Source organism: Microtus oregoni, unplaced genomic scaffold (genome assembly GCF_018167655.1).
Source record: "Microtus oregoni isolate MIOR12 unplaced genomic scaffold, Mior012 000037F_ref0000500, whole genome shotgun sequence".
Classification (NCBI taxonomy): domain Eukaryota; kingdom Metazoa; phylum Chordata; class Mammalia; order Rodentia; family Cricetidae; genus Microtus; species Microtus oregoni.
In genome coordinates, this window is record NW_024543096.1 from 14,675,533 (window position 1) to 14,700,799 (window position 25,267).

General features: G+C 37.8%; 1 protein-coding gene across 15 annotated transcripts in view; it reads right to left on the bottom strand.

Moving 5' to 3' along the window:
* Positions 1-25,267, bottom strand: part of Baz2b (bromodomain adjacent to zinc finger domain 2B) — a 211,388-nt gene that overhangs the window by 24,096 nt on the left and 162,025 nt on the right. For 7 of the 15 annotated variants that reach the window (XM_041631512.1, XM_041631511.1, XM_041631501.1 and 4 more), the window contains 12 exons: positions 20,787-20,879; positions 20,621-20,682; positions 16,763-16,828; positions 14,732-14,797; positions 13,239-13,283; positions 12,972-13,004; positions 11,680-11,745; positions 7,781-7,921; positions 4,897-5,151; positions 3,827-4,041; positions 2,457-2,531; positions 943-1,186 (listed from right to left, as the gene is read on the bottom strand). In XM_041631512.1, coding sequence (XP_041487446.1) covers positions 943-1,186; positions 2,457-2,531; positions 3,827-4,041; positions 4,897-5,151; positions 7,781-7,921; positions 11,680-11,745; positions 12,972-13,004; positions 13,239-13,283; positions 14,732-14,797; positions 16,763-16,828; positions 20,621-20,682; positions 20,787-20,879 — 1,361 coding nt within the window. The remainder of the gene's footprint in view (positions 1-942; positions 1,187-2,456; positions 2,532-3,826; positions 4,042-4,896; positions 5,152-7,780; positions 7,922-11,679; positions 11,746-12,971; positions 13,005-13,238; positions 13,284-14,731; positions 14,798-16,762; positions 16,829-20,620; positions 20,683-20,786; positions 20,880-25,267) is intronic. The other 8 variants (XM_041631507.1, XM_041631506.1, XM_041631500.1 and 5 more) reach the window with 4 other exon arrangements.

Sequence of the window (25,267 nt, forward strand, 5' to 3'; positions counted from 1 at the left end):
AGCATCGTAGCAGCTGCCAGACACTGTTCTCTGCATTCCCCATGCGAACATCCACCCTGAGATGTAGTTCTCAGTGAATGGCTGCAGAAAGTACTTGTGAGAGTTTGTTCCTCCAAATGCCTAATGTCCTTCACAGGCATGTGATCTACATTGCAAATATCTTTCCATTATGCCAATTAACATTCTATCTTAAAAAAAAAAGAAACAACAAAACTTTACTGACAGTGGTGAGGGTGCTCAGTGCTGCATTCATCTTCGGTTAAAGCTGTGAAAGCTAGAGTTTGCACTAAACCTGACCAAACCTTTGAGGCATGAGCGGTAAGCAAGTGTAACGCAATGTGTCAGTGGTACCAGAGAGAATATCTGAGGATCTGAATCGACAGCACTCTAGAGACAATTCCTAAGATGCTGATGGTCATGTTTCAACTAACAACAGGGATACATACATTCAGAGCAATACAATATTAGTGCTTTTATTACTTGAACATCACAGAGAACACTGAAACAAAGCAAGATGGTAACAATGTCAGCAGGTGATACGAGCTTAGGGGACCATTGTGACACACCTGTTGAGTAAAGCATCTGCACACACAAAGCAAATCTAACTTCCAAGTTTCTTTCCATGCGCAACCATGGAACCATAATTAAGTGCTTCCTTAATTATCACAAAACACATCAAGAGACAAATACAACACTCTTCAGGCTGGGAGCACAGCACAGGCAAGCCTGGCAGGGGAAGAGGAAGACGGAGGAGGAGGAGGAGGAGGAGGAGGAGGAGGAGGAGGAGGAGGAGGAGGAAGAGGAGGAGGAAATAATTTTCAGATGAAGAAACTGGGACAAGTAAATGCCCCAAGCTGAATTCAATGGCTTTAAATGTCATGTTGGTTTTTGGCAGGTTGCATAGCTCTTGCTAAATCTTAAACATGAACCTGACTGGATTACCTCATCTTCACAAATATCAGTCTTTTTTCCTTTTTTGTCATCTTTATCTTCTTCATCTTCATCATCCTCGTCTGCTTGATCATCACTGTCATCATCATCATCATCATCATAATCACTGTCTCCTCCCTTCCTTCTCCGCTTGCGTCCTGGAGTGGGGGTGCCCAGGGGATGCTGCTCTTCTCCGAGATCAATGCCTCCTGCAGTGTCTCTTTTGCCTGTTTTCTTAGCATGAATTATCCTGAGCCTTTAAACATTAAAAGAAAGACACAGAATCAAAATCTACTGTTGTCACCACTAAAGTTGTAATTTTTATGAGCACAATGCCAAACTTTCTTTTTCCCCTCTTTAGGTCAGTGCTGAGGATTCAATACAGTGTTTCCTAGGCAAACATCATTTTCTCACTCAGTACTTGGCACATGAAGCTAGGTCTCATTTTGTAGCTCAGGTGGCCTTAGAAATTTGTTATCCTCCTGCCTTTGCCTCCTATGTGCTGGGATTCCAGGTGTGAACCACCGCATCCAGATCATAATGTGAGTCTTGAGCTCATGTAATAAACAATATATATCAATAGCAGTAAAAATTCAACTAGGGAAATTTAAGACATATGTTTCCATATTTGACAAAAACCGCCCATGAAAGCTGAGATGAATGATTCTGACAATGTTCGAATGGTACTTCCGGATTTCTGCACTATGTGCCTGACTACATTTCAATTCAAATTACTACTGCAAAGAAACTAATCTTTTAACATTTTTAATTTATTTTATGTGTTACCATGTATGTATGCACACCATGTGAGTGCCTGGTGCCACAGAGGTCAGAAGAGGGCATCAAGTCTCTTGAAAGTGGGATCTATAAATGGTTGTGCACCATCATGTAAGTGCTGGGAATTGAACCCAGGTCCTCTGCAAGTACAATAAGCACTCCCAAGCACTGAGCCATTTCTCTGGGCCAGAAAATGTTCTTCTAGTCTATTTATTTATTTAAATTTGGGGAAAGTGTTTCACTATGTAACTCTGTGGTCTTAAACCCTAGATCTTCCTGCCTCAGCATGCCAAATGCTGAGATTACATGCGTGGGTCATATACCCTTTTAACACAGCAGATGAATTTATTTCCTGGAAGGAAGATAATTAAATTTTAATATTGAATAATTTTTATTATATTTTGTAGAAGCAAACTTTAATTAAAAAAGAATCATTAAGAGAAAAGATAGTCCCAGATATCAACTAAGACAAACGCAATCCATTAGCAGCAACAACGAAAACATGGTTGCTTGACTTTGCTGAAAGAAAAAAGAAAAATGTCTCTCTTAAGTTTGAAACATGAGTTCAATGAATCTATTTTCCTTGTCTGCTTTTAGATTCCATCACTTATTTCAGACTCCAGATGAAATAGTATCTTTCTCGTACAAAAAGTAAAGTTTAAACTCCATCCTTCCAGCCCACATGCCTTACTGGAGACTTGAACTAAATAAAGGAAGACAGCACACTAAATTAATAAAATAGAACTTACTTGCGGAGTTTACCTTCCACTACCCATTTATCTCTCCTCAAGTTTGACATATACTCAATGTTCTTGTCAATCTCACTGCCAAAACAAAGATATATTAAAAGATATAATCCACAATGAGTCCATTTAGCATGCAATATCATACATTTTCATAGGTAAAATGATACAATCACATTTCATATATACATGGGTTTATACAACATCACTGACTTTAAAAAACAATCATTTCTTCATTAGATACAATGTTACTATTAGGAAAGTTACTTTGGTAACAGGGCTGTAATACACTCTCACAATTCCTTATAAAAATAGTATTTTGATGGGTTTGGTATATATTTAGGAAATGACCATTTCCACATTCAACTGGAAATTAGGACATAGATGTGCATTTACGTAAGTATATATACTTACTTATGTACAGATAACATCTCTGTGTATGTCTACATGTCAACATGGAAAATATGGATGTTATGGTATTCGCTGGTGGTAACAGAATGGTTGTGCCTTTATTCTTCCAAAACAGAAAATATCAATGTTCTCTGTACAATGAATTTATATGCGTATATATATATTTTAAAGAGCAACTCAGCATTACTATTTGTCATCATGCTTATGCATAATGAAATAATTTCATAAACAAAATATTAATACACTCTTGGAGATATTTGAAAAGGACACAAAAAATAAATGATAACAGTCACATTAATATATCATAGCTAAGACAGGTACAGAAGGTTTAATTTGTCTACCAATGGTAAAAATAAATTCACAAATCCTTTTTCCTAAAAAGGTAAAAGACTAAAAGTAAGACAAGTAAATTTTTAAACAAATTAAGAATAAGCAAAGGATGAACAGTGAACCTGACGTGCTCGAACACTAGCTAACACCTTTGTGCATAGTAACAGAGTGCCAGATGGACTTGAAATCTTAAAGTATAAACTACTTCACTGGCAAACTGGAAATCTAAGGTTAGACTAGGACACAAAGAAATAAGCAACGGGATCACTTTATGAATTTAAGGAAAATCAGGTCTTCAAAGATGTCAAGGAAAAAAGTTCTGGATTCCTAGAATGGTTCTGGATTCTAGCACTGTAGCAAATAATAAAGATATCCAATACATGAAGAATTAGCAAAATGATTAAACAATACATGTAACAAAGAATACAGATTACATATATGCAGAAAGATCATTATGTTCACATAGAACACAGAACACATAGAAACTAACTGAGATAGTATTGCTGGCTATCTTCTAATGGTGATTTACGATTTTGATTTTCTTCTTGGTACTAGTCAATAACTTCCAAATTTTCTAGAAGCAGTTTGCGTCCCCCATGACTGGACACATTGGAACCAGGAAACGCCTGGCTTACCTCACCACACTCTTGCTGCACGCCAGTTCATTAATGAGGAAGGCGAGGACGGAGGCTTTCTGGGCTGGGGTGTGAGCCTGGAAAGCTTTAGTCTTGAGGCTCTCTGTCAGCTCCGTCTCTCCACAGTGGGCTTCCATGAAAATCTGCAAAACCTCCGACACATTGTCTCGATTCACACCCACATTCAGCAAGTGCTCTCCAAGAGCGGTTTTGGCCTAGAAAGTTTGGCATTTTTATCAATGTTTATCATCTTCATTCATTCAAAAATAGGAATAAAATATTGGCTTATATGCTCTAGATATTACTAATAAGGACTTTATCACAGAACTGGAATGGAGATAAAACAGCATGATAGACAGATATTCACATGTCTATTGTATTCTGTCCCCTTATTAAACCCTTCCTGGACTGAGGGAAGGAGAAGAATCTGAATATTGATAGGAGACAGATTTAAGTAGTCATCAAGTATTCTCTGTAAAGACATTTTGGAACGAATGGTAAAGTACTGATGATCAAAATCACTGTGATTATTTTCTACCTTTATTACGTCAAGTGATAGGCACATCGAGAAAAACACCATTGACCCTGGAAGCATTCTACAGTATTGTTTAGAGAAAAGATACCTTGAATGTGTATCTGATAAGACAGACAGATGTGCACGAATGGAGTACTTACTGACCAACACAGAGTCAACACTGTGACCTATATGGCATTCAATAGCCTGCTGTTTACAACAATTGACAAAGGAGAACTTCAGAATCAGCATGCAAGTTCTAAATCCTTTAGCAATTATGAATTCTGCTTTTGACAGATACCACTGGCATATTTCCATAAATGCCTACAACTAGAGCAGTAAAGAGTAACCAGGAGGCTGGTCTACATTCCTCCATCTACCAAGATTCTTCTACATTTGCCCCAACCTAATATAAATCTACATTTAACTCCAAAAGATAAACGTGATCAATGAAATTAAGAACATCTATATAATCTTCTGCTATCATGGAAAAGTTAACCAGCAATACAAGGAGAGTACAGACTTAAAGCAATGGGTTAGATTCGGGTGTTTTTACCTTGTATCCTGTAATTAGACCTGGATCACACACAGCAGCTGAGAGGAGTCTCACAAGCAAGTCTTGGACTTCACCCATGCTGTCCCCTACATTTAGCAATCCCTCTTGAAGAACACTGAGGTTTGGAACATCAATATTCACATCAAAGCCCAAAACTTTACCAAAGTTTCGTAAGAACTGCACCACCATGAGACAGTCTGAAAATGTGGTTCCAGAGAGGACAAGTCCTGGGATGCGAGGCCACTCTGGCAAGGGCTGCAAACAAAACACAAGAAAAATTAACACAGCTTTTAAAAAATTAAGTCTAGATTTTGTTTGTACATACAAGGTTACGTACAGATATGTTGACACTGATTCCCCCCTCAATTGCTGATTAAACATCTCTCTCTCTCTCTACTTCTCTATCTATGTGTTTGTGTTGTATGCACGCTGGAGGGTATGGACGGGCGTGCAACAGTAATGCCTATGGAGGTCAGGAAACAACCAGCAGGAGTAGGCTTTCTCCTGTCATATGGGTTCTGGAGAATATCAAATTCAAGTTGTCAGGTTTGATGGCAAATACTTTACTCATCTAGCAAAGATAACTAGCCATTCCTCCCATACCTATTAAGTACTTTATTTTTAAAAGCAGAATCTCCAACTAAACACCTCGGGGCTCATTAATTTGGCTGGCCAGGTTGGCCAGGGAATTTCTCGCCACTCTGTTCTGGGTTGATGACACCTGGCCCTGCCTGTGCCCAGTATCTATGTGGCTGTTGGGCAGGCACACGCTGGTGCTGGTGCTTGTGGGGCAGGCCCTTCACCGACTGAGTCATCGCTCCAGTTCTCCAAAGCATGACTTTTTTTTTGTTTTGTTTTGTTTTGTTTTTCAAGACAGGGTTTCTCTGTGGCTTTGGAGCCTGTCCTGGAACTAGCTCTTGTAGACCAGGCTGGTCTCAAACTCACAGAGATCCGCCTGCCTCTGCCTCTGCCTCCCGAGTGCTGGGATTAAAGGCGTGCGCCACCATCACCCGGCAAAGCATGGCTTTTCTATCATCTGAAGAAACTTAAGCTGCTGTATTTCTTTATCCTGTATAGGAGGATAGAGTTCCTATGAGCATCACTGCAGCTCCCAAGGCACTAATATGTAAATGGTTTTGAAAGCAAGCAATCACCTGCAAATCTGGGTTGAGCTAGATATGAATTCAAATTTGACAGCAGAAAGAAGAACTGAAAATTTCTTATGTTGATAAAATAAGGTTATATAACAGCATGAGCCACACCAAACCAATCACGCGACCAAAACCAAGCAACAAACTAAGCAAATCAAAATAATAAACATTTCAAAAGTACCGTACCACTACGTAATTATTCACTGAGCTCTTCGTGTTTAATGGTGGCTCAAAACTGCTATGAGTTTGCATCATGGACACTCTGGTTGGAAACAGTGAGCCCATCAGCAGCTAACGGCTGCAGTAAGTTATTGGGTCCACATTACCAGAACTCATGAGTCTAGTTACAATCCAACTCTAGGGCTGTAGGTCCCTGTGTTTAGTAAAGCATCAATATGAGCTCTAGTGTTAAAATTAGAGAGAAATCTCTTTGCCACTTCTGTACACACACACATGGCAGCACTCTAATAATTAAGCTACATTAAGTTTATTATAGACATTAAAAATTCACTCAATAGGTAATCTAAATTAGGCATATTTTGCCCATGTATGTAATTTAAATTTTATATGAAAAAAGTAACTTATAAATATTATCTGAATCGGCCCTTTGCTCTGCACTTACTCAGGTAACTCACTGAAGAATTTCTTTTAATATTGTTTGCAAACACTGAATTATGAGTAATAGCCAATGCTCTACTTGAAAGCCAGTTCATTTTGCCTTTGTTTTTCCCATTCTGCTTAGGAAAATATAAATATCCAAACAAAAAAAAACTGACAAGTATATATTGATTTTTATCTTAAAGCAGTTATGCTAAGTAGAATAAATTGAATGTTAATTTAATGCAAGCCCTACTAGGTATGAAATAATTGTGTAATCACACTACTGGAGGGGATCATACAAACCAGGGTAATAATACCTAACAGGTGGGTACGGCAGAAGCTGTTATAGACCAGGCACAGTGACAGATTACAGGGTGGTCAGAGAAATTTTAAACATTATTGATATCATTTTCTATAAGCACCATTTTCTTAGCTATATTCAAAATTAAGCTTATTTCTCCACCAAAATATAGCACAGCATCTTGTTTCCAAGGTTACTCTGATATTTCCAAATAGCTACAGTCATGTACACTAGCAACACTGCATTTGCCTGTGAGACTGGAAGAGAAAACCCGAGCTTCCGGTTCCATGGCTGGGCACACCTTCTTGGATGTCAAGATGATAAGGAGCATGGCCTCTAACAGCAAACAGTGTGATCAAGGGCAAGGTTCCTCTTTGTCTCCGGTTTTTCATCAACAAATTGAGACAAATAAATACCAGTGACATGGGACTTTACTGAAGACTAGACCAAAACATGTCCTTCAAGGAATTCGTATAGGCACTCAGCATGCAGTGGACACATTCAATGAAGTAGCTGAGCAACTGGAGGAACTCAGATAAATCTAAGTGTCTGTGGGGGTAAAGAGATATCAAGCTTTTCTGTGCTCAGTTACTGGATAGAACAAGAGAGCCACAGAGACACATCTGCTTCTCTGCCTTGTCCTTGTGATTTCTGGGGTCCATCTACGAGGACTGAAAGGTCTGTAGTGATGCAATGACCAGCAAAAGGACAGCTGACAATCCAGGCAGAGCTGACCACGCTTGGAAACTCGTGCTACTTCTGGAAAAGGAAACTGACAAGAAAACTGGAGAAATGGGATTTGCAAGTGAAATGGCTCACGCATAATAACCACCTTTTGGTCTGCTAAGCACATGTCTTCGTTAGGCTTCTTCAGTTCCTTTGCCATTTCTAATTCCAGTCTCCGCTGCTCTAGTTTGCGCTCCTTATTCAACCTTTTCTCATCGCGTTTCTCTTGTTTCAATCGTTCTTTCTCCTGAAAGAGAAAATCATGCACAAGAAATCTTAATCCTGACAACTGTTTGAAAACACTCTAATGATGTTCCCAAAGTGATCAAATTATTATTATTTCAATGAAGAAAATCATCTCTAAGAAGCCTAGGAATAAGCTGAGAATTGCCTAGAAACAAGGACTTTGTCTTTAAGTATTTTGACATTTGAATATTTTTACTATTTTATTCATTTTTTAAAATTTTATGTTCATATTTGTCTGTGTAAGAATGTCAGACCCTGTGGAATTGGGAGTTACAAAAAATTGTGAGCTGTCATGTGGGTGCTGGGAATTGAAATTGGACGCCCAAGCTGTGCACCTGTTCCTTAACATAACTGCATCTTCAGGAGGATAAGGTACCTGGTAGGTAGCTCAAGAAAGCCTTCACGATTTTTCTGAATCCCAGCCACTACCATCCAGCTTTTTTTTCTAACAATTTTTTAGCCTAAACACTGCTATTATTTTTTACTCTTATCATGTAATTCTAACGCATATAGTGTGACATAACACCTACCCTAACTTGAGCATGTGATTAATTTGCTAAATGGTTAGTTCTTCAAAAGCCTTAAAAGTGACAATGGAAAAACATCTGAGTCGGTAATTAAATATATTCTTTAAGCAATTCCCTTATGTTTCCTTCTATAGACAAGGATAATTTGATGTCTCTAGTCTTCAGTTTCTTTTTATCATTCTAATTATAAGGCTTCCATCACAAATTTCACTAAACTCTTGAGAAGCCACTTAAAATTTTGCTTGAAGGTTGCAAATAAATGTAAACTCGGAGATTATCTTAAACAGAACTGGGGTGAAAATTTAAAATTGGTTCTTATTTAGAAGATGCTAAAAAATGTTAATACAATTTCAGATACTCTATAGTACAATACTAAATTAACCATTTATTTACGTAAAGAAAAAACATAGAAAGGAGATTTCTAAAGCAGAAACCCAATAGTAAGTTGAGATTCTTTTTGAAAGTAAGATCAGTGTACTGTACACAATGAACCATAAACACTATCTGTGCCACTTTCTTTCTTTTGTTTTTTGTTTGTTTTTTTTGGTTTTTCGAGACAGGGTTTCTCTGTGGTTTTGGAGCCTGTCCTGGAACTAGCTCTTGTAGACCAGGCTGGTCTCGAACTCACAGAGATCCGCCTGCCTCTGCCTCCCAAGTGCTGTCTGTGCCACTTTCTTAGACAGAAGGCCCTGCAACGTTATGTGAGCACCATGGTTAAAGGTGGATATCAAACAACAGAAAAAGTACGGAAACTGAGTAACTCATTAATGAAAAATTGGTCAAAGCAGAAATTAAGAAGGAAATTCAAAACCTTTTGAATTTAATGAAAATTAAAACACAATATATCCAAGCTATGGGATACAATGAAGGTGTATCTCTAAGAAGTAAAAATGGAAAAAATCTCATTTTAGTAAGTAACTTAATGAAATACTTAAAGAAAACAAAAAATAAAAGCCAAAATGAGTAAATAGCAAGAAATTGTCAAACTTAGGAAAGAAGTCAATGAAACAGAAACAAACAATAACAAAAACAATACAAAGAATCGATAAAACAAAGAATAGTTCTTTGAGCAAATCAACAAAGTTGACAAACCATTATCTAAATTAATCCAAAGATACACAAATTGATAAAATTTGAGATGAAAAGGGAGAAATTATAATTCACTGAGGAAATTCTGAAAATCATAAGAACATACTTTAAAAATCTGTATTTCACCCAACTAGAAAGCCTAAAGTAGATGAATTTCTTGATATGTACAACCTATCAAAATTAAATCAAGATGAAATAAAAATAATGTAAATTGACCCAAGCACCTTAGTAAAATAGAAGCCGTAGTTAAAACCTTCCTAACAAATAAGAAGCCAGGACAAGATGGATTGAGCACAGAATTCTACCACAGCTTCAAAAAACTGAAGTCATTATGCCTCAAATTATTCCACAAAATAGAAACTGAAAGAACATATACAAATACTTTTTTATGAAGCTACTCATAATTCATACCAAAACCACATAAGGATACTACAAAAAAAGAGAAAATTACAGAAAAATATCCCTTATGAATATTTAAAAATTCTCAAGAAAATACTTGGAAACTGAATTCAGGAACATATCAAAAAGATTATTTACCATGATCAACTTGGCTTTATCCCAGAGATGCAGGGATAGTTCTATATCTAATACATAAACAGACTGAAAGACAAAAACCCACATGATCATCTCATTAGATTCAGAAAATGCCCTACAGCAGAAGAAAACACTAACTTATGCCATTGAGCACAGAGACGTTGAGCTGGTACACAACCAGAAGCCTCACCCCTAGAAACTCAGCACAGTACAACTACCAAAGGAGTAAAATAATCAGTATCACACAGCTACAAATACTGAGACAGCTACTTTCCTGCAGGATACACTGGTAATAGTGGCATAAATGTTATGGGAATAACCAATCATTTAAAAAAAATGGATTTAAGGGCCAGTCCATGACTGGGAACCCAATCCTTACCCTGCTGAAGTTGTCACAAACCTGACATTAGAAGGATAAGGGGTTAGGGGAGAATGTACTGCTATTATCCCAGGAAACTAATATAGCAGCGAAATGACTCCTAATGGCCTATCACCATACCCACAGGTCACTGCCTCACTCAGGTCATTAGAGAAACTTCGTGCAATTAATAAAGAGACCGACAACTGGACAATGTGTAGAGGATGCGAACATCAGAGAAGTGAGTCCCAAGTGGAAGGCTGTCATAGAACCAAGGGTCACCAAGGGTCATGGATCATGTGAAGAAGTAGCAAAAAGATTTTAAGAGCCACAGATGATGGATGAGTCCAAGGAAACAGTGTCTTCTACACATAACCAGGACTGATGCACATATGAACTCACAGAGTCTATGGCAGCATGCACAGGGCCAGCACAGGCTCTAACCACACAAAATCCCAGCACTGAAAGGTTAAGTAGACAAAAGTCCCACACCTGACCAAGATGCTATATTTTCAATTGATACCTGCTGGGAAAGGGAAAATCAGTTTTCTCAGACAGAGTGACAATGAGTATATTAATTATAGTTCAGGGCAGGCCCAATGCCCAGGAACAGTTAGTTGGCCAATACAAAACAAATGCTGACCTTTTGTGGATGTGTGTATGGAGAGAGGGGAGATTTATCTCATTTCTTTGGCATCTTCCTTTTGTCTTAATGGCATTTTGTTTATTTCAGCTATTTTTTGAGAGCAAACGAGTAAGCAGATGACACTGTGAGCAAGCATTAAGTTAGGCGGGTAACAACGAATTGGGAAGAGTTTGGGGAAGGAAAAAAAAATGATCGAAATATATTCCATGAAAAGAATTTTTTTTAAAAAAAGAAATAACAGAAAAGAATTACAGATTTGGTTAAGGCTAGAGAGATGGTTCATCAGATGAGAGTCGTGGCTGCTCTCCCAGAGGACCTGGCTCGATCCTCAGAACACACACAGCAAGTCTAGCTGTGACGGCAAAAGTTGTGGATGGTGTGATGAGGATCTAAATCAAAGTGCCTGGAGCCTCTACACATGCTACAAGGTTAGTTTTGTGACATCCTGGTTATAGTAATAAGGAGCCACAGTTAGTTCATCAATGTCATCAACACAATAAAAATCACGGCAAACCTATATACTCTGAAAAAAACTACAATAGCTACTGCTTCAGGAAAAGCAATCTTTCCATCCTAAGGTAATAGTCCTCCAGGAACGCACTTACTTCTGCTTTTTTACGCGCTTCCATAGCTTTCATGAGCATCATATGCTGTCGCCTTCGCTCCCGTTCCTGCAAGGCCAGATAAAATTAGGAGAACAACTCAACCACAGTTAACTGTTGGGTCTTCAAATGGAAAAACAACAACAACAACAAAAACAACAACAACAACAACAAAAACTCAATATAGCATGTTTAGCATTTATAGACAAGTCATGGTAAATACTAAATATAAGACAAGAATGGCCATTCTGTGCATGTTTTAGTTCAGGTTTAGAAAGCAAATACAAGAGCAATCAACAGCAAAAAGGTGAAGCAATGAGCATGGAGACAGTGTAAACAGAGCATACAAGGTTTACTTATGGTCAGCTGTGATGCTCCTTCAAAAGCTGCCAGAACAAAAAGCATAATGGTTGGCTGGAACAGGTCAGTTACCTTACATCTGCTATTAGAAAAACCACAAAATACTAGAGCCAATTTTACAAGGTTACATTGTTCTTAAAATTTAAGATCAGGCAAAAATTAATCCATAATCACTTTCACATTGTGGTTTTAGAATTGATTAAGTTAATTTCAAGTACAAAATTCTTTTAAAATCCAATAGTACACCAATAAATTAGGAAAAAAATTTAAAAGCGTTTATACCAATTAAAAGTTAAACTCTTCATGGTTCATACACATATACCAATGAAATGTGATATTCCTATTTACTGATGTCTGATGCTTGATGCACCATTTAAAGGCATAAAGCTGTACCATGGGCAAACAATAGTAATCTAAAATGCCCACTATAGAAGTAAGGTAAGCACTACCTTAATTTGGTAACTAATTTTAATGCAAAAATTGCATATCATTGTTATTTAATCAATATTTTGGCTATGATATATTTGGTCCCCCAAAGGGGTATTTCCAAATTTTGACTATAAAACCAGAATACATTTCATATTCTCTCATCAAGCAAATTCAAAATTCCCATTGTTCGTAATGGCAGTTTTGCATCTACAAGGATGGGAGAACATGGGTCATAACTGTATCTGAATGTGTAATGAGTCAACTTTTCCTGTGACATCAGTAATGCACGTTTTTAGAGAGGAGTTTTATGCAATCCAATGAAAACTCTTTGAGACGTATCACACTTCTCATAGACAGACAAGCAGATGTATGCAATGCACTGTGCTGTAAAGCCATGCAGCAGTATGTAATATGACAGCAGCCAGTGCTACACTTTATGCATTGCTATGACAACCATATCACAACCAAATCACAATGCGGTGTTAGATGTACGAAAATAAACATACCCATACCATATCTAGTCTATGCCTCTCCAACTCCTGGTAGAAAGAGTTGGCACAACATTATGAAACAGAAATCACAGAGTCATAAAACCAATTTTAACCCCCCAAAGACACCAATACCAAAGCAAGGCATTAAATTGTAAGACAAAGGGAAAACCGCAGCAGGAATTAACGAGAAGTTTTAAAGAAAGTATTTTGAAGTTTCCCACCCCCCAAACAGTTAAGCAAATGACAAAGTACTTTCCACGGTTGTGCTTTGTGTATACAGACCTGGTGCTTCAGAAGGACAGCCTGCTGTCTTCTCAGCTCTTTTTCCTTAAAAATAAGAAACTCTTGATGTATGGTTTTTAGGAGAGATTTAGAGCACATTAAATAATAAAAATTTCATTTCAGATAAATTTCCAGCCTTCAATAGCTTTGACTACAGAAGATGTTCACTATTCCATCTTTCTTACATTGATACAGCTCTACCTAATGGCTAGCTAACACAAATTGCATGGCACAATCAGTAGCAAGGATGTTTGCCTAGTAATCATTTCACTTAAAATTTAATAAATAACCAAAAAGCATACTTCAATGGCAAATTCACTAAACTGACTGAATAGATTGTCAAACATAGGATATAAAAACTGTATATATATTTTAACAATTACTCAATAATTTATGATTCAATTCTTAAAACTAGCTTACTAAAGCCTTTCTCACTCTAAACATAAGGTCCCAAATACACTCTGTGTATGCCTGGGCGCATGTGTGTCCACCCCAAGGGGATTGGACACAATGCAAAACAATTACATAAGTCTGTTACCTACTGATTATTGTTGAACAAGGTAAAATCTCAGTGAAATGAATATTGAGAGTAAATAAATATAAAGGAGAATAGAAGAATTAAGACTACTCTTTATTCTAGAGAACGAAGTATGGGAGTATATGTTGAAAAGACTGCAAACCAGACTTAGGGCAGAGCTTAGAAGCAGAGCTTTGCCAAGCACAACTATATGGTGCCCCAAACAGAACTGAGCAAATAGCAAAGCATTGCTGCGGCTCTATAGAGTAGAGCTGTGCTGGCAACCGAAGCACTAGCAGGTTCATTCAGCTGCGCCATTCAGAATTCAGAGGAAGGGAAGAGCTAGGCAGGGAAGGAAGAGAATGAATAGAGCGTCTCTCTATGCTTCATGCCAGGGAATTATAATCAAAACTTCTCCACAATTTTGGGATAGAATATAACGGACTGATCTTATTACTATGTAATGACAGCTAACAGTGTTTATAGACGGGGTCTTGCTTTGTCACTGGACTTGCCATCCATATCACCTAAGTCCGCTTCCTGACTGCAGGCAAGACAGGTATGCATCACCACAGCTAGATTATGCATTTTGTTTCTAAAAACTAAAACACTTACTGGACACTAACAAAGAGAGAGTTATGAGGGGCAGTCAGGTTTGCAGCATGGGTTGAAGCATAAACATAAAGGACACATAAACTAGTTTGGGTGATCATTCTTATCAAGCAAACTTAAATCCAGATGCCATGCAATAATTTGCATTTCTAACTTGATGTCTTCCATTGATACATCAAAACAGCACATACCTACATTAAGAAATAAAAAAAACATACAACAATATACATACAAATAAAAGCACACATTTACACACATTTTTTCAATAGTAGCTTTAAGAAAAACTATTTTTTCATGATTGGTATTACACAAATGAAGTTTTTATTTTTGAAAATAAAAACTCTTGACTCTCGGCTAAACTAACCTTTGTTCGTTTCTCGGCCTCCAATAATTTGGCATTTGCCGCTTCTTCCTTCTTTTTCTTTTTAGCCTGTGCATGCGAAACAGGTCTCAAGTCATGCAACAGCACCGCTAAGACTCGCAGCTACATGCCTCACAAGGTACACAGCGATCATGTAACACATATGCAGACAGTTACAAACATCCCCGCCTCGCAGTATTTCCAAAGGAAGATCAGGGCTAAAACACATCTGTAGCACCCTTAACAATCACAAGACATCTTTTCTTCTATAAACAGATAAACATTTGAAATAACATTATTTTATCTTAAGAAAAACGACTATCATGTTTTGCATTTTTGAGGATTTTAAAAGAAAATTTACTCACTGAAAAAAAATTCAGAAAGAATTAATATTGATGGATAAAAAGAACCTCAAGCACAGCTACTTTTGGAACTTCCTTTTCTCCTTGATATTTTAGATCCATTATTTGGTTGTAAACATTAAATGAAATTTAGTAAATCTGATTTTCACTACCTCTGTATACAGGGTCTTGATTCAGCGTTTATTGTTTAACAAGACAGAGCCTGCACTCTGACAGCCAGCCTCACACTATACCACCTGAAGTCACTCACCATCTGCAAGGTCCTAATTACCTCTAAGTTATTGCTTATTTGTTTCCAAAAAGAAGTGTTCTGAATTTGGGAGTCATAAAAAGTAACCTAAACAGGGTGAGGGAATGTCTGCATTTCTAGGAGAAAGCACTACAACACAAAAAACGCCCCAAGTCTCTGCAGACCTCAGGGCATAGTGTTCTACAAAGCAGCCATTCATCAACAGCTGAGAGGAAAAAGAATTGCAGTTATCAAAAGTTTATTTTTCCTGGATGGTGGTGCACGCCTTTAATCCCATCAATTTGGGAGGGAGAGGCAGGCGGATCTCTCTGAATTTGAGGTCTACAGAGTTGGTTCTAGCACAGTCAGGGCTACACAGAGAAACCTTCTCTTAAACAACCAAATATGATAGGAAATTTATAAATCTTTTTTTCTTTTTTTTTTTTTTTTTTTGGTTTTTCGAGACAGGGTTTCTCTGTGGCATTGGAGCCTGTCCTGGAACTAGCTCTGTAGACCAGGCTGGTCTCGAACTCACAGAGATCCACCTGCCTCTGCCTCCCGAGTGCTGGGATTAAAGGCGTGCTCCACCATCGCCCGGCCGGAAATTTATAAATCTTATAAATGATATTAGTCTTCATGTTAGTGATAGATATCTGTAATATATCTATTTGGCTGTTAAGGTAAAACTTAAACTGAATATTTTTAACTCCAGATGACTTTTGGGGTTACCAAAACAAATACCAAAACAAAAAAGTTTATTTTCACTATATTTTTAGGAAACAACTTCAAGATATATACTATTTTTGATACAGGATATGAAACATATTTGCCTTTGTCTTGATGAGGCACCTGTTTCTGGTAGGGTATTGTCTCACAATGTGACAGTGACACTGTACACCAAAGCTGCCTGAAAATGCCGTTCAGATAAACAGTTTCAAACTCGGGCAGGACTTGCCTGAGTCCTGGATGTGCTAAGTCCACTTTCAGTATTTCTTCCTGCTGATTTCTAGCTACTAATTTTGATGCTAACACATCCTGTATACCTAATTCTAGTCCTCTTGCAGAGGGGAGGTATACTAGGAACCCTGCTAGCGATAGCATTTTCTCTCATGGAAGAGCTTCTAAATGAAAAAAAAAAAATGTCTAACTAGATGCCCTAGGCTTTCCTGAGGGTAAACACAATGAACTCCATGACAACTATACTGGCTTCTCAAGTCTTCTCTCTTTTGTTGGTTGCTGTTTGTTTTATTTTACTTTCTGGCATTTAGGGCTAGGATGGATGAACTCACTAACAAGGGTCAAAGAAGGCCTCCATGTACACATTTCTGAATAGACTTTCCAGTGGACGCATTCATCTGAACGAATGCAGTAATAACTGAGCATCGGAAATGACCCTGCACTTTATGAGTTATTATCTTAGTTATGTTAAATTAAGAATTCTACCTCAAGAATCTGCTGAGCTCGGAGTTCTTTTTCCATTCTGATTTGCTGGATTCTCTTAATTTTTTCCTGTGGGAAACATTATGAAAATTTGAGAAATAAATATTTAGGTAAAAAGGTTTAATTGGAGTCAAAATATTTAAGACATGAATACTAAATTATCAAACGCTTTCCGTGCTGGATCAGAAATTCAGCTACCTGTTGTAAGGAGATTCATAGGAGTTTAGACATTTTCTCATAATGGTAAACTATAAATGCTAAACAAACATACAAAGAGATTGCAAAGCTGATTAACGTAATATATCCAGACAATATTTTCAACGAACTGCAAGAACAGATAAAACAGAAAACAGAAATACATATAGCAACAGATAGATTTCTACTACTTACTGAATGAACTGGAACGAAGAACATTATTTCTATAAAACTATTTACATGCATAGCTTTGTCATAAATTTAAAGAATGCTTTAAAATCGCAGCTATATAGTCATTACAAGGCTTTAAGGTAATTATTAAAAATAATCTCTGATCCTAAAATTTATTTCACATGTTGACAACATGATGTGAACAATGCTTTCAACCACAAGGATAAACCCACAAGATTTTAGAAGGAATTAGTTTGATTTTATGATCCATGAAATTACTTACATCAGATAACTGGCATGTAAAATATTTTAATTTGGTTATATTTTATAATTTATCAATCATATACGCTTTGATAAGAATTTACATGTTGATTTTTAAAATTACCCTTCTATGCTACAGTCACAGTCAGAACTTCCATTTTAAATGTTCTTTCAGAAAGTTCCCGACTGGCCTGGATAGGAATGAATACATAACAACAGCAATGACAAACCTTGACATTTCTGACTTGGATCTGTTCTAAATTCCTATAGCAAACACATTTCATCTATATCAAACACCGCTATGTTCCTCTCTCAGTTTCCAGATATGTCTGACTGTGCTTTCCTGTGGATTTTCCATCATTCTGTGTTATTATTGAGTCTCTACAGAGGTGTATAACACAATCATGATATTTGAGAAATCAACAATCTAATTCAGAAGACTTATCACATTCTATGACTTTGCTGCTGGTGTTCCTTTCTTGACACTGAATATTAGCTGCAGCTTACCAAAAACAAAAACCCAAGTATGTATTTTTATGTTATTTCTAGATAACAGACTGAAGAACCAAGTTTTGAATTATTTACTTATGTTAGAAGTTCCAGGACAGGCTCCAAAGCTACAGAGAAGCCCGGTCTCAAAAACACACACACACATACACACACACACACACACACACACACACACACACACAAAAAAAAACAAGTTGAGACCTGAGAGAAACATATTCTTGATGAAATCTTTTTTTGTTTTTGTCAATCATAAGACTTTTAAAGGGGTATGACCTTCACTCAGCGAAAGCATTACAGCCTTCTCTCATGTGAGGATATAGAGATTCTTAGACCAAAAGTCATCTGGGGTTAAATATATTCAGTTTAAGTTTTACCTTAACAGCCAAATAGATATATTACAGATATCTATCACTAGCATGAAGACTAATATCATTTATAAGATTTATAAATTTCCTATCATATTATGTACCCATTTATTAAGAGGATACTGAGTTCTAACACAGCAAATATTTTGCTCTAATGCTAACACTTAGAACTCAAGAGTTCCACTCAACTCAGATGACAGTGTCTGTGCTCACCCTACTTCATCATGATGCTTCCAGAATCTTGCAAAATTGCTTTAAGGGATTCTTGTTGTATATGGGGACACATAGCTCCCACAGTGGTCAAGGCCTTATGAAGCATATGGAAAGTCCTGACAGGGACGGAGTGGGGTTGGGAGTGTGCAGGTGCGGGCTTCTGAACACGGCCCAGTCAGTGCAGTGATGACCTCACAGGAGTTGTGACTACCTCTATTGTGCCTATACAAGACAGCACAGGTCAGCAAGCAGCTGTGAATCAGGGAAGGGACCCTTGCTACTGGACTGCTGGCTGCTGTGGATTCTGGGAAAGATGCAGTTATTGTTGTCCGCTGTGTAACCACTAAGGAATCCACCAGGTTCTAACAGATAGTTCCAAACCCACAGTCACACAGATGATCCTAGTTAAGGAACTCAAAACAAAATCAAAAACACAATAAAAACAAGACATGAATGAGAGAAAAATGACTTACAGGGAAGACAGTTGGGTAATAGGGGTAGGAGGAAAACTAGAAAGAGTGGGGGTACTTTCAGATACGGTGCATGTATGAAATTGACAAAGAAAAATTTCAATACATATTACACATAAAAAAAACAACATGAGCTTAGGAAGTGGTGGCATGTACCTTTAATCCCAGCACCCGGGAAGCAGAGGCAGGGGGATCTCTAAGTTCGATGCCAGCCTGCTCTACAGAGCTAGTATCAGGACAAGATACAAAGTTACAGAGAAACCTAGTCTTGAAAACACCAAAAATAACTAACTAAATTGCCACATTTTCTTACTAAACTTGGATGTTCAAGCAATACCCTCTATCCACTGATACATGAATTTTAACACTGAAAACAGTCTCGGGTACCAACTTAAATTCAATGTCTACAAAAATATTAAGGTACTTACAAATATTACATATAAAATGCCATATATAAAATTTTGCTTCTTAAAAACTTTAAGAAAAAGGACATGATTTAAAAGTGAAGGAAGTTCATTTAGGTTTTCCTCTAGGGCCTGTGATCCTTCCATTAACGAATTCAAAGCTAGGTTTGTAGTACTAGACTTGAGCTGCCTCTTGGCAAATGGGTACAAGTCCAATCAGATAGATATTAGTTCCACTGCTACAGCCCTGGGCACCCCTTGTCATTCTGCCCATGCCTCACTTTGATATGCTATGTAAACGTCTTCAAAAGACTCATCTTTAATAAGTAAGTGCAGCTCACACCCTCAAAAATAAGCTTCTGTTTGTCTCAGATGGAGACTGTCAAAGAACCACAACTGGTTTAACTGCAGAAAAAAGAAACTGTAGAGCTCTGACCCTCATCAGTCAGACATTGACTCCACTCAAGTCTCTGAGACATCATGTAAGAGCGGTCAGGGAAACGGTAGGAGCCAGAGAGCTAGGGGACTGCTGCAAAACAGTGTTTTGGAAATGACAGGAATGTTGCAAACATGGATTCAAAATGTTTGCCTGCAAGACCATATGGGTTATCATCCCACCACGGGTACAGGAAGAGCTCACAAGGCCTTAACTTCAGGGATAGGGCCTCCATACATGTTGCCCAGACCCCAGCCCTTCATCTATATACATATGAACAAAACTAGCTGGACTCAGGAGAGCAGAAATCAAAACACACATACTTACACACACATAGACACACACATTCAGTTAGTAGTGTTTATCTTACAAATACGAGAACCTCAGTTCCAATATCAGAACCCATATTTAAACAAAAAAAAAAAAAAAAAGAAAGAAAAGAAAAAGCCACGTCTGGAAAGATGACTCCACAGTGAAGAATACTGGCGAGGACTTCAGTTTGTTCCCAGCACGTACATGGTAGCTCTTAGCCATCTGTAACAAAGTTCTGGAGGATCCAACGCTTTCTTCTGGCCTCCATGGGTACCAGACAAAGATGTAGTACAAATACATACATGGAGGCAAACACTCATTCATATAAAACAACAAGAATAAATATCTCTTGAAATATTAAAAAAAATTAAAAGGAGTAAAACTTTTAGGACGGCAACTTTCTAAACAGACAGAGACATTCCACATAACAGTGGCTGTGCAGGCATCCAGGCGGGAACCGTGTGCGCACAGACGCAGATGCACGGGAAGGCGGACTAGAAGTCCGCTGCAGCACATGGACATACCTGCTGCTTCAGAATCTTCATCTGTTCTTTCTGCTTCCGCTTCTCTTCAGCAGCCATTATTGCTGTTAAGAGAAACCAAAGCACGTCTGTCATCACAGAAACTCAGGATTGGAAGGCAGACTAAGAATTACCAGATCCCACCTTTCGATGCATGTAAGTCTCCTACCCTGCTGTTTTTTGGCTTCTTTGGCAACCCGTGCCTGTTCTTGCTTTTGAAGTTTTCTCAGAAGCTTAATTTGTGCTGCTTGTCTGGCTATTTCTGAAAAACACAAATTTCGCAGGGTAATTAACAACATTATATTGAAGAGTAATGTGGAACTGTGCTGTGTCACCACGAACGATGCGCACTTCAGAACACTGTCTAGGGGAGATGCAGACCAGGCAGGAAAGCAGTTTGGTGGAGAATGACATGTTCATTCCCCCTACAAATGGCCAGATTAGGAGACTGTGGTAGCTCCGGCAATGGAGCAGTTTCATGCAATCATGAAGTTTAAAGCCCCCAAAAGTTAGAAAAGAACTGCCAAATTATTTAATCAACTCTGAAGAAAAGAATAACTGTATAAATGTGATCCCCGTCATCCTTCTTTTGAGTTAAGGACCTGCTGAGATGTAAGAATATCAGCTAGCTTCATCTTAACACACACACACACACACACACACACACATTTTCACATACCTGTAAAGGCAAAGACCTCTAGCCAAACTTGTGTGCCAGTGATTAAATCCTTGAATCTAGTGATACTTTCATTTACACGACAGAAGAATTAAAACTCTTAAAATAAAAAGGAGAGACTACTGGCCAGACAGACATCTTAACGAGCACATGGCTGTGGAAGTCTGCCGACTGAGTCTCATTCTCAGAACCCCTGCTGGGGAGAAAACAAACTAATCTTGAAAATTGTTCTCTGATCTCCAACTATGCAACATGGCACGAACGTATTTCATTCATACGCACATCATTATGCACGTACACGAATATTATTAAAAACATTTCAATGAATGAAGATCTTGTAACTTTCAATGACAGATAGAAGCATCCGGGGCAAAAACACTTTGGAGTCCCTCTCATTAGGAGATGGAATAAACTCTGCCCCGAGATTCTGAATTCGGCCAGTGGTGTCCCATGGTCAAAAGGATGTTAGCTAAAACGACAGAGGGCGTTCAAGGGAAGACATGTTCTCTATTGCCAACCAAGGACATGTTTTAGATCGGCTGCTGGATATTGAATACATGGAGACAACTGAGCCCACACATGTGAACAATCCCAGCCAAGACCGATAAAGCTGCTCCCACTGATTCCATCTGGAAAAATGATTAGCTCTTAGTGCCCCGAGTCGTTGAGATTTAGTGGTTGGTTGTTAGTGTAGACACGGGCAATGGATAAAGAAACCATACAATGTTATTATTCTCCTCAATGGCAAGTGTAATCTGCATGCTCTTAACTCTGAAAGGGATGGAGCATATTACCTGAAACATATTTTAGAAAGTTCTACTTTACAACACAGAACAACAGTTCTAAATTTTGTAGCTGAAAAAGATGTTATATAAACTATATTAACTGACAATGATTATGTATTTCTACCTTTTATTGAATGTGGCTAAAGCAAAAAATTTATATGATTTTATTTAATATTTATAGCTATTTTATAACAAATAATATTACACAGAGAATATAAATAAAATGACTAAGGTGCACAGAAGTACAGTGCAGTGGAAGCAGAAGCCCGTTTCCATCTCACTATGAGGAAAACCCTTGAAGCAGCATTTGAATGCTTTCAGAGTTCTAGTAAGTTAGCCATATAGTCTATGAAATGATGATCACTAATTTTCTACCATAGCAATTCTGTCTTAAGTAGAAAAGCCAATGCGATGCGATTTAGAAAACAATTTCCTAAAAAGTTACTTAAGCTAAATTCTTGCTCTAATACAAGCATGGATTTCATAAATCCTAAAAATGTCATAATGAAAACAAATAATTTGCCAAAAAAGTAGATGCTAAAATTTCTTTTAAAAAATGTCTGCCTTAATTTCAAAGATAAGCATTTAGTCTCAAATAAACTCCTAGCACATAGAATTAGTGTGACCGTTTATTTATTTATTTATTTATTTATTTTGGTTTTCCGAGACAGGGTTTCTCTGTGGCTTTGGAGCCTGTCCTGGAACTAGCTCTTGTAGACCAGGCTGGTCTCGAACTCACAGAGATCTGCCTGCCTCTGCCTCCCGAGTGCTGGGATTAAAGGCGTGCGCCACCACCACCCGGCAGTGTGACCGTTTAGACACACGTCCTTTCTTTGCAGCATGACTAGACCTGATGGTGCCAGGCAGCTGTCAGCACGCCTTCGTAAGAGTCAATGAAGAAAGCACTGTTACGACGACATCTCCAACTCTGTGACACCCAGTGTCAGCTGCTATTTTCTGCTGCACACAACTTGAGGTATTAGTGTGGGTCAATTAACACACAGGTTTTATTTACACACACGTAGAGCCACTATTATATCCAAACAGTGTCAGATTTTAAACTATTCGCTGTTGCTTAATCTCTACAAAAGGAGTACACAATAAATTCATATACTTGTAAATGTAAAATGACTATTTACATATATATTATTGTGTGCAAGTGTACGTGGGTGCATGGGCCATGGCAGGAATGTAGAGGTTAGAGGACACGTTGATGGAACCATTTTACACCTCCTACCTTGATGTGCTGGTCCCAGGGACAAAATTCAGATCACAAGGCCTGGGCAGGAAGTAACTTTACCCATTGAGTTATCTTGCTAGCCCAAATAAAGTAACCATTTATTGTTAAATATTGAATGCTGTGGTAAGGGAGATGCTCAGGGCATAAGGACTGTTACCACCAAGCTGGTGACCTGAATTTGATCCCAAGAAACCTCATGGTGAAAGGAAAGAACCATTACCTTCAATTTGTCCTATGACCTCCACAAGGTATGGTGACACAAATGTATCCTATTCTTAGTAAATTAATAAATGTAAATAGGAAAACTAAGTGATTGCTTCATGCAGAGAATACACACACAAAATCGCATGCACACACGCACGCCCACACACACGCAAACAATAAGCACAATAAGGAATGAAGCCTATTACAACCAAAGACAAATATGTCATGGACTAAAATCAATTTGAAATCTAGATGAATAAAATTCTGAGTAAAATAAGGACAATTAATTTCTTTGTTCCAACAGACCTAACATTTCAAATGTATTTATTTATTCATTCATTCGTTTTAAATATCAAATATTCATTTATTGTTTATTATGTATACAGTGTTTTGCTTGCACCTAAGTATGCACACCAGAAGAGGGCACCAGATCTCATTACGGATGGTTGTGAGCCACCATGTGGTTGCTGGGAATTGAACTTGGGACATCTGGAAGAGCATCCAGTTCTCTTAAACTCTAAGCCCCCAGCCTGGTCTACAGAACTAGTTTCAGGACAGGCTCCAAAGCTACAGAGAAACCCTGTTTCGAAAAACAATAACAAAACAAAACAAAAAAACAAAACTCTAAGCCCCTAATTTTTCAAATTTAAATGTTCTATTTTAGATAGTACATAAGGGTAAATGTATAAATAATGAAAACAAACAGAAAAAAAAGATATTTTGGCTACCAGTTCACTTCAAACACTCATTTTTAAATATAATGCAGCTACCTTTACACAAGTCTCATAAGAGTCATGGCTTTATAGATAACAATTTTTAAAACTCAGGGCCAGCAAGATGGCTCAGGAGTGAAGGAACTTCCTGTCAAGACTGACAACCTGTGTCTACCCCAGGTCCCACACGGTGGAAGGAAAGGACTCAGGCAAGCTCTCTTCTCATCGCTACACATGTGCTGTCATATATGTCCCCATACACACATGTCCACACACATCAGAAAGACACTATTTAAAATGCAATTTAAAAAACTTTAAACTAAAGCCAGGCGTGATGGTACATACCCAACATTCAGGAGGCAGGGGCAGGGGCAGGCAGAACTCTCTGAGATTGAGACCAGCCTGGTCTACAGAGTTAATTCCAGGACAGCCAGAGCTACACAAAAAATTCCTATCTTGAAAAACCAACAAAAAACAAATACCGCCTCAAAACATAAAAACAACATTAAACTAATTTTTAAAATTCATCTGCTCTTAATGAACTGGTGTTATCTACATGAAATAAATACTTATAAATGTTTAACAAATATTTATTATTATTGTTTGTGATGGTAAAGCTTCATTAAAAGAGAGTGACGTTCTAATGAGAATGGTAAAGAAACACATGGCATCCCTGACTGCTGAACCACGGGAAGGCTGGCTCCTAGTTGCAGAAAGATGACCAAGATCAAGCTGACAACATTTAAACTGAATGAGGTATACATGGGAACCTGCTTTAGAAATTAACAAACATGTGTAGGTGAAGCTTGAATTTGGAAATGTGTACAAATTTCTAGAGAGAGTAACAGAAACTTGTTATGACTCCACGGATGAGGGAGAATGTGAAATTCTCAATAATAAGTACATTTTGAATGAATATGAGTACTGTGAACTTAATAAATCTGCTTTCTGGTGCCCTTGTCATGCCTTCTAAAACACACCGACTATTTCAGCATCCTGGAATTGCATACCCAGACTTCAGGAGATTGCAAA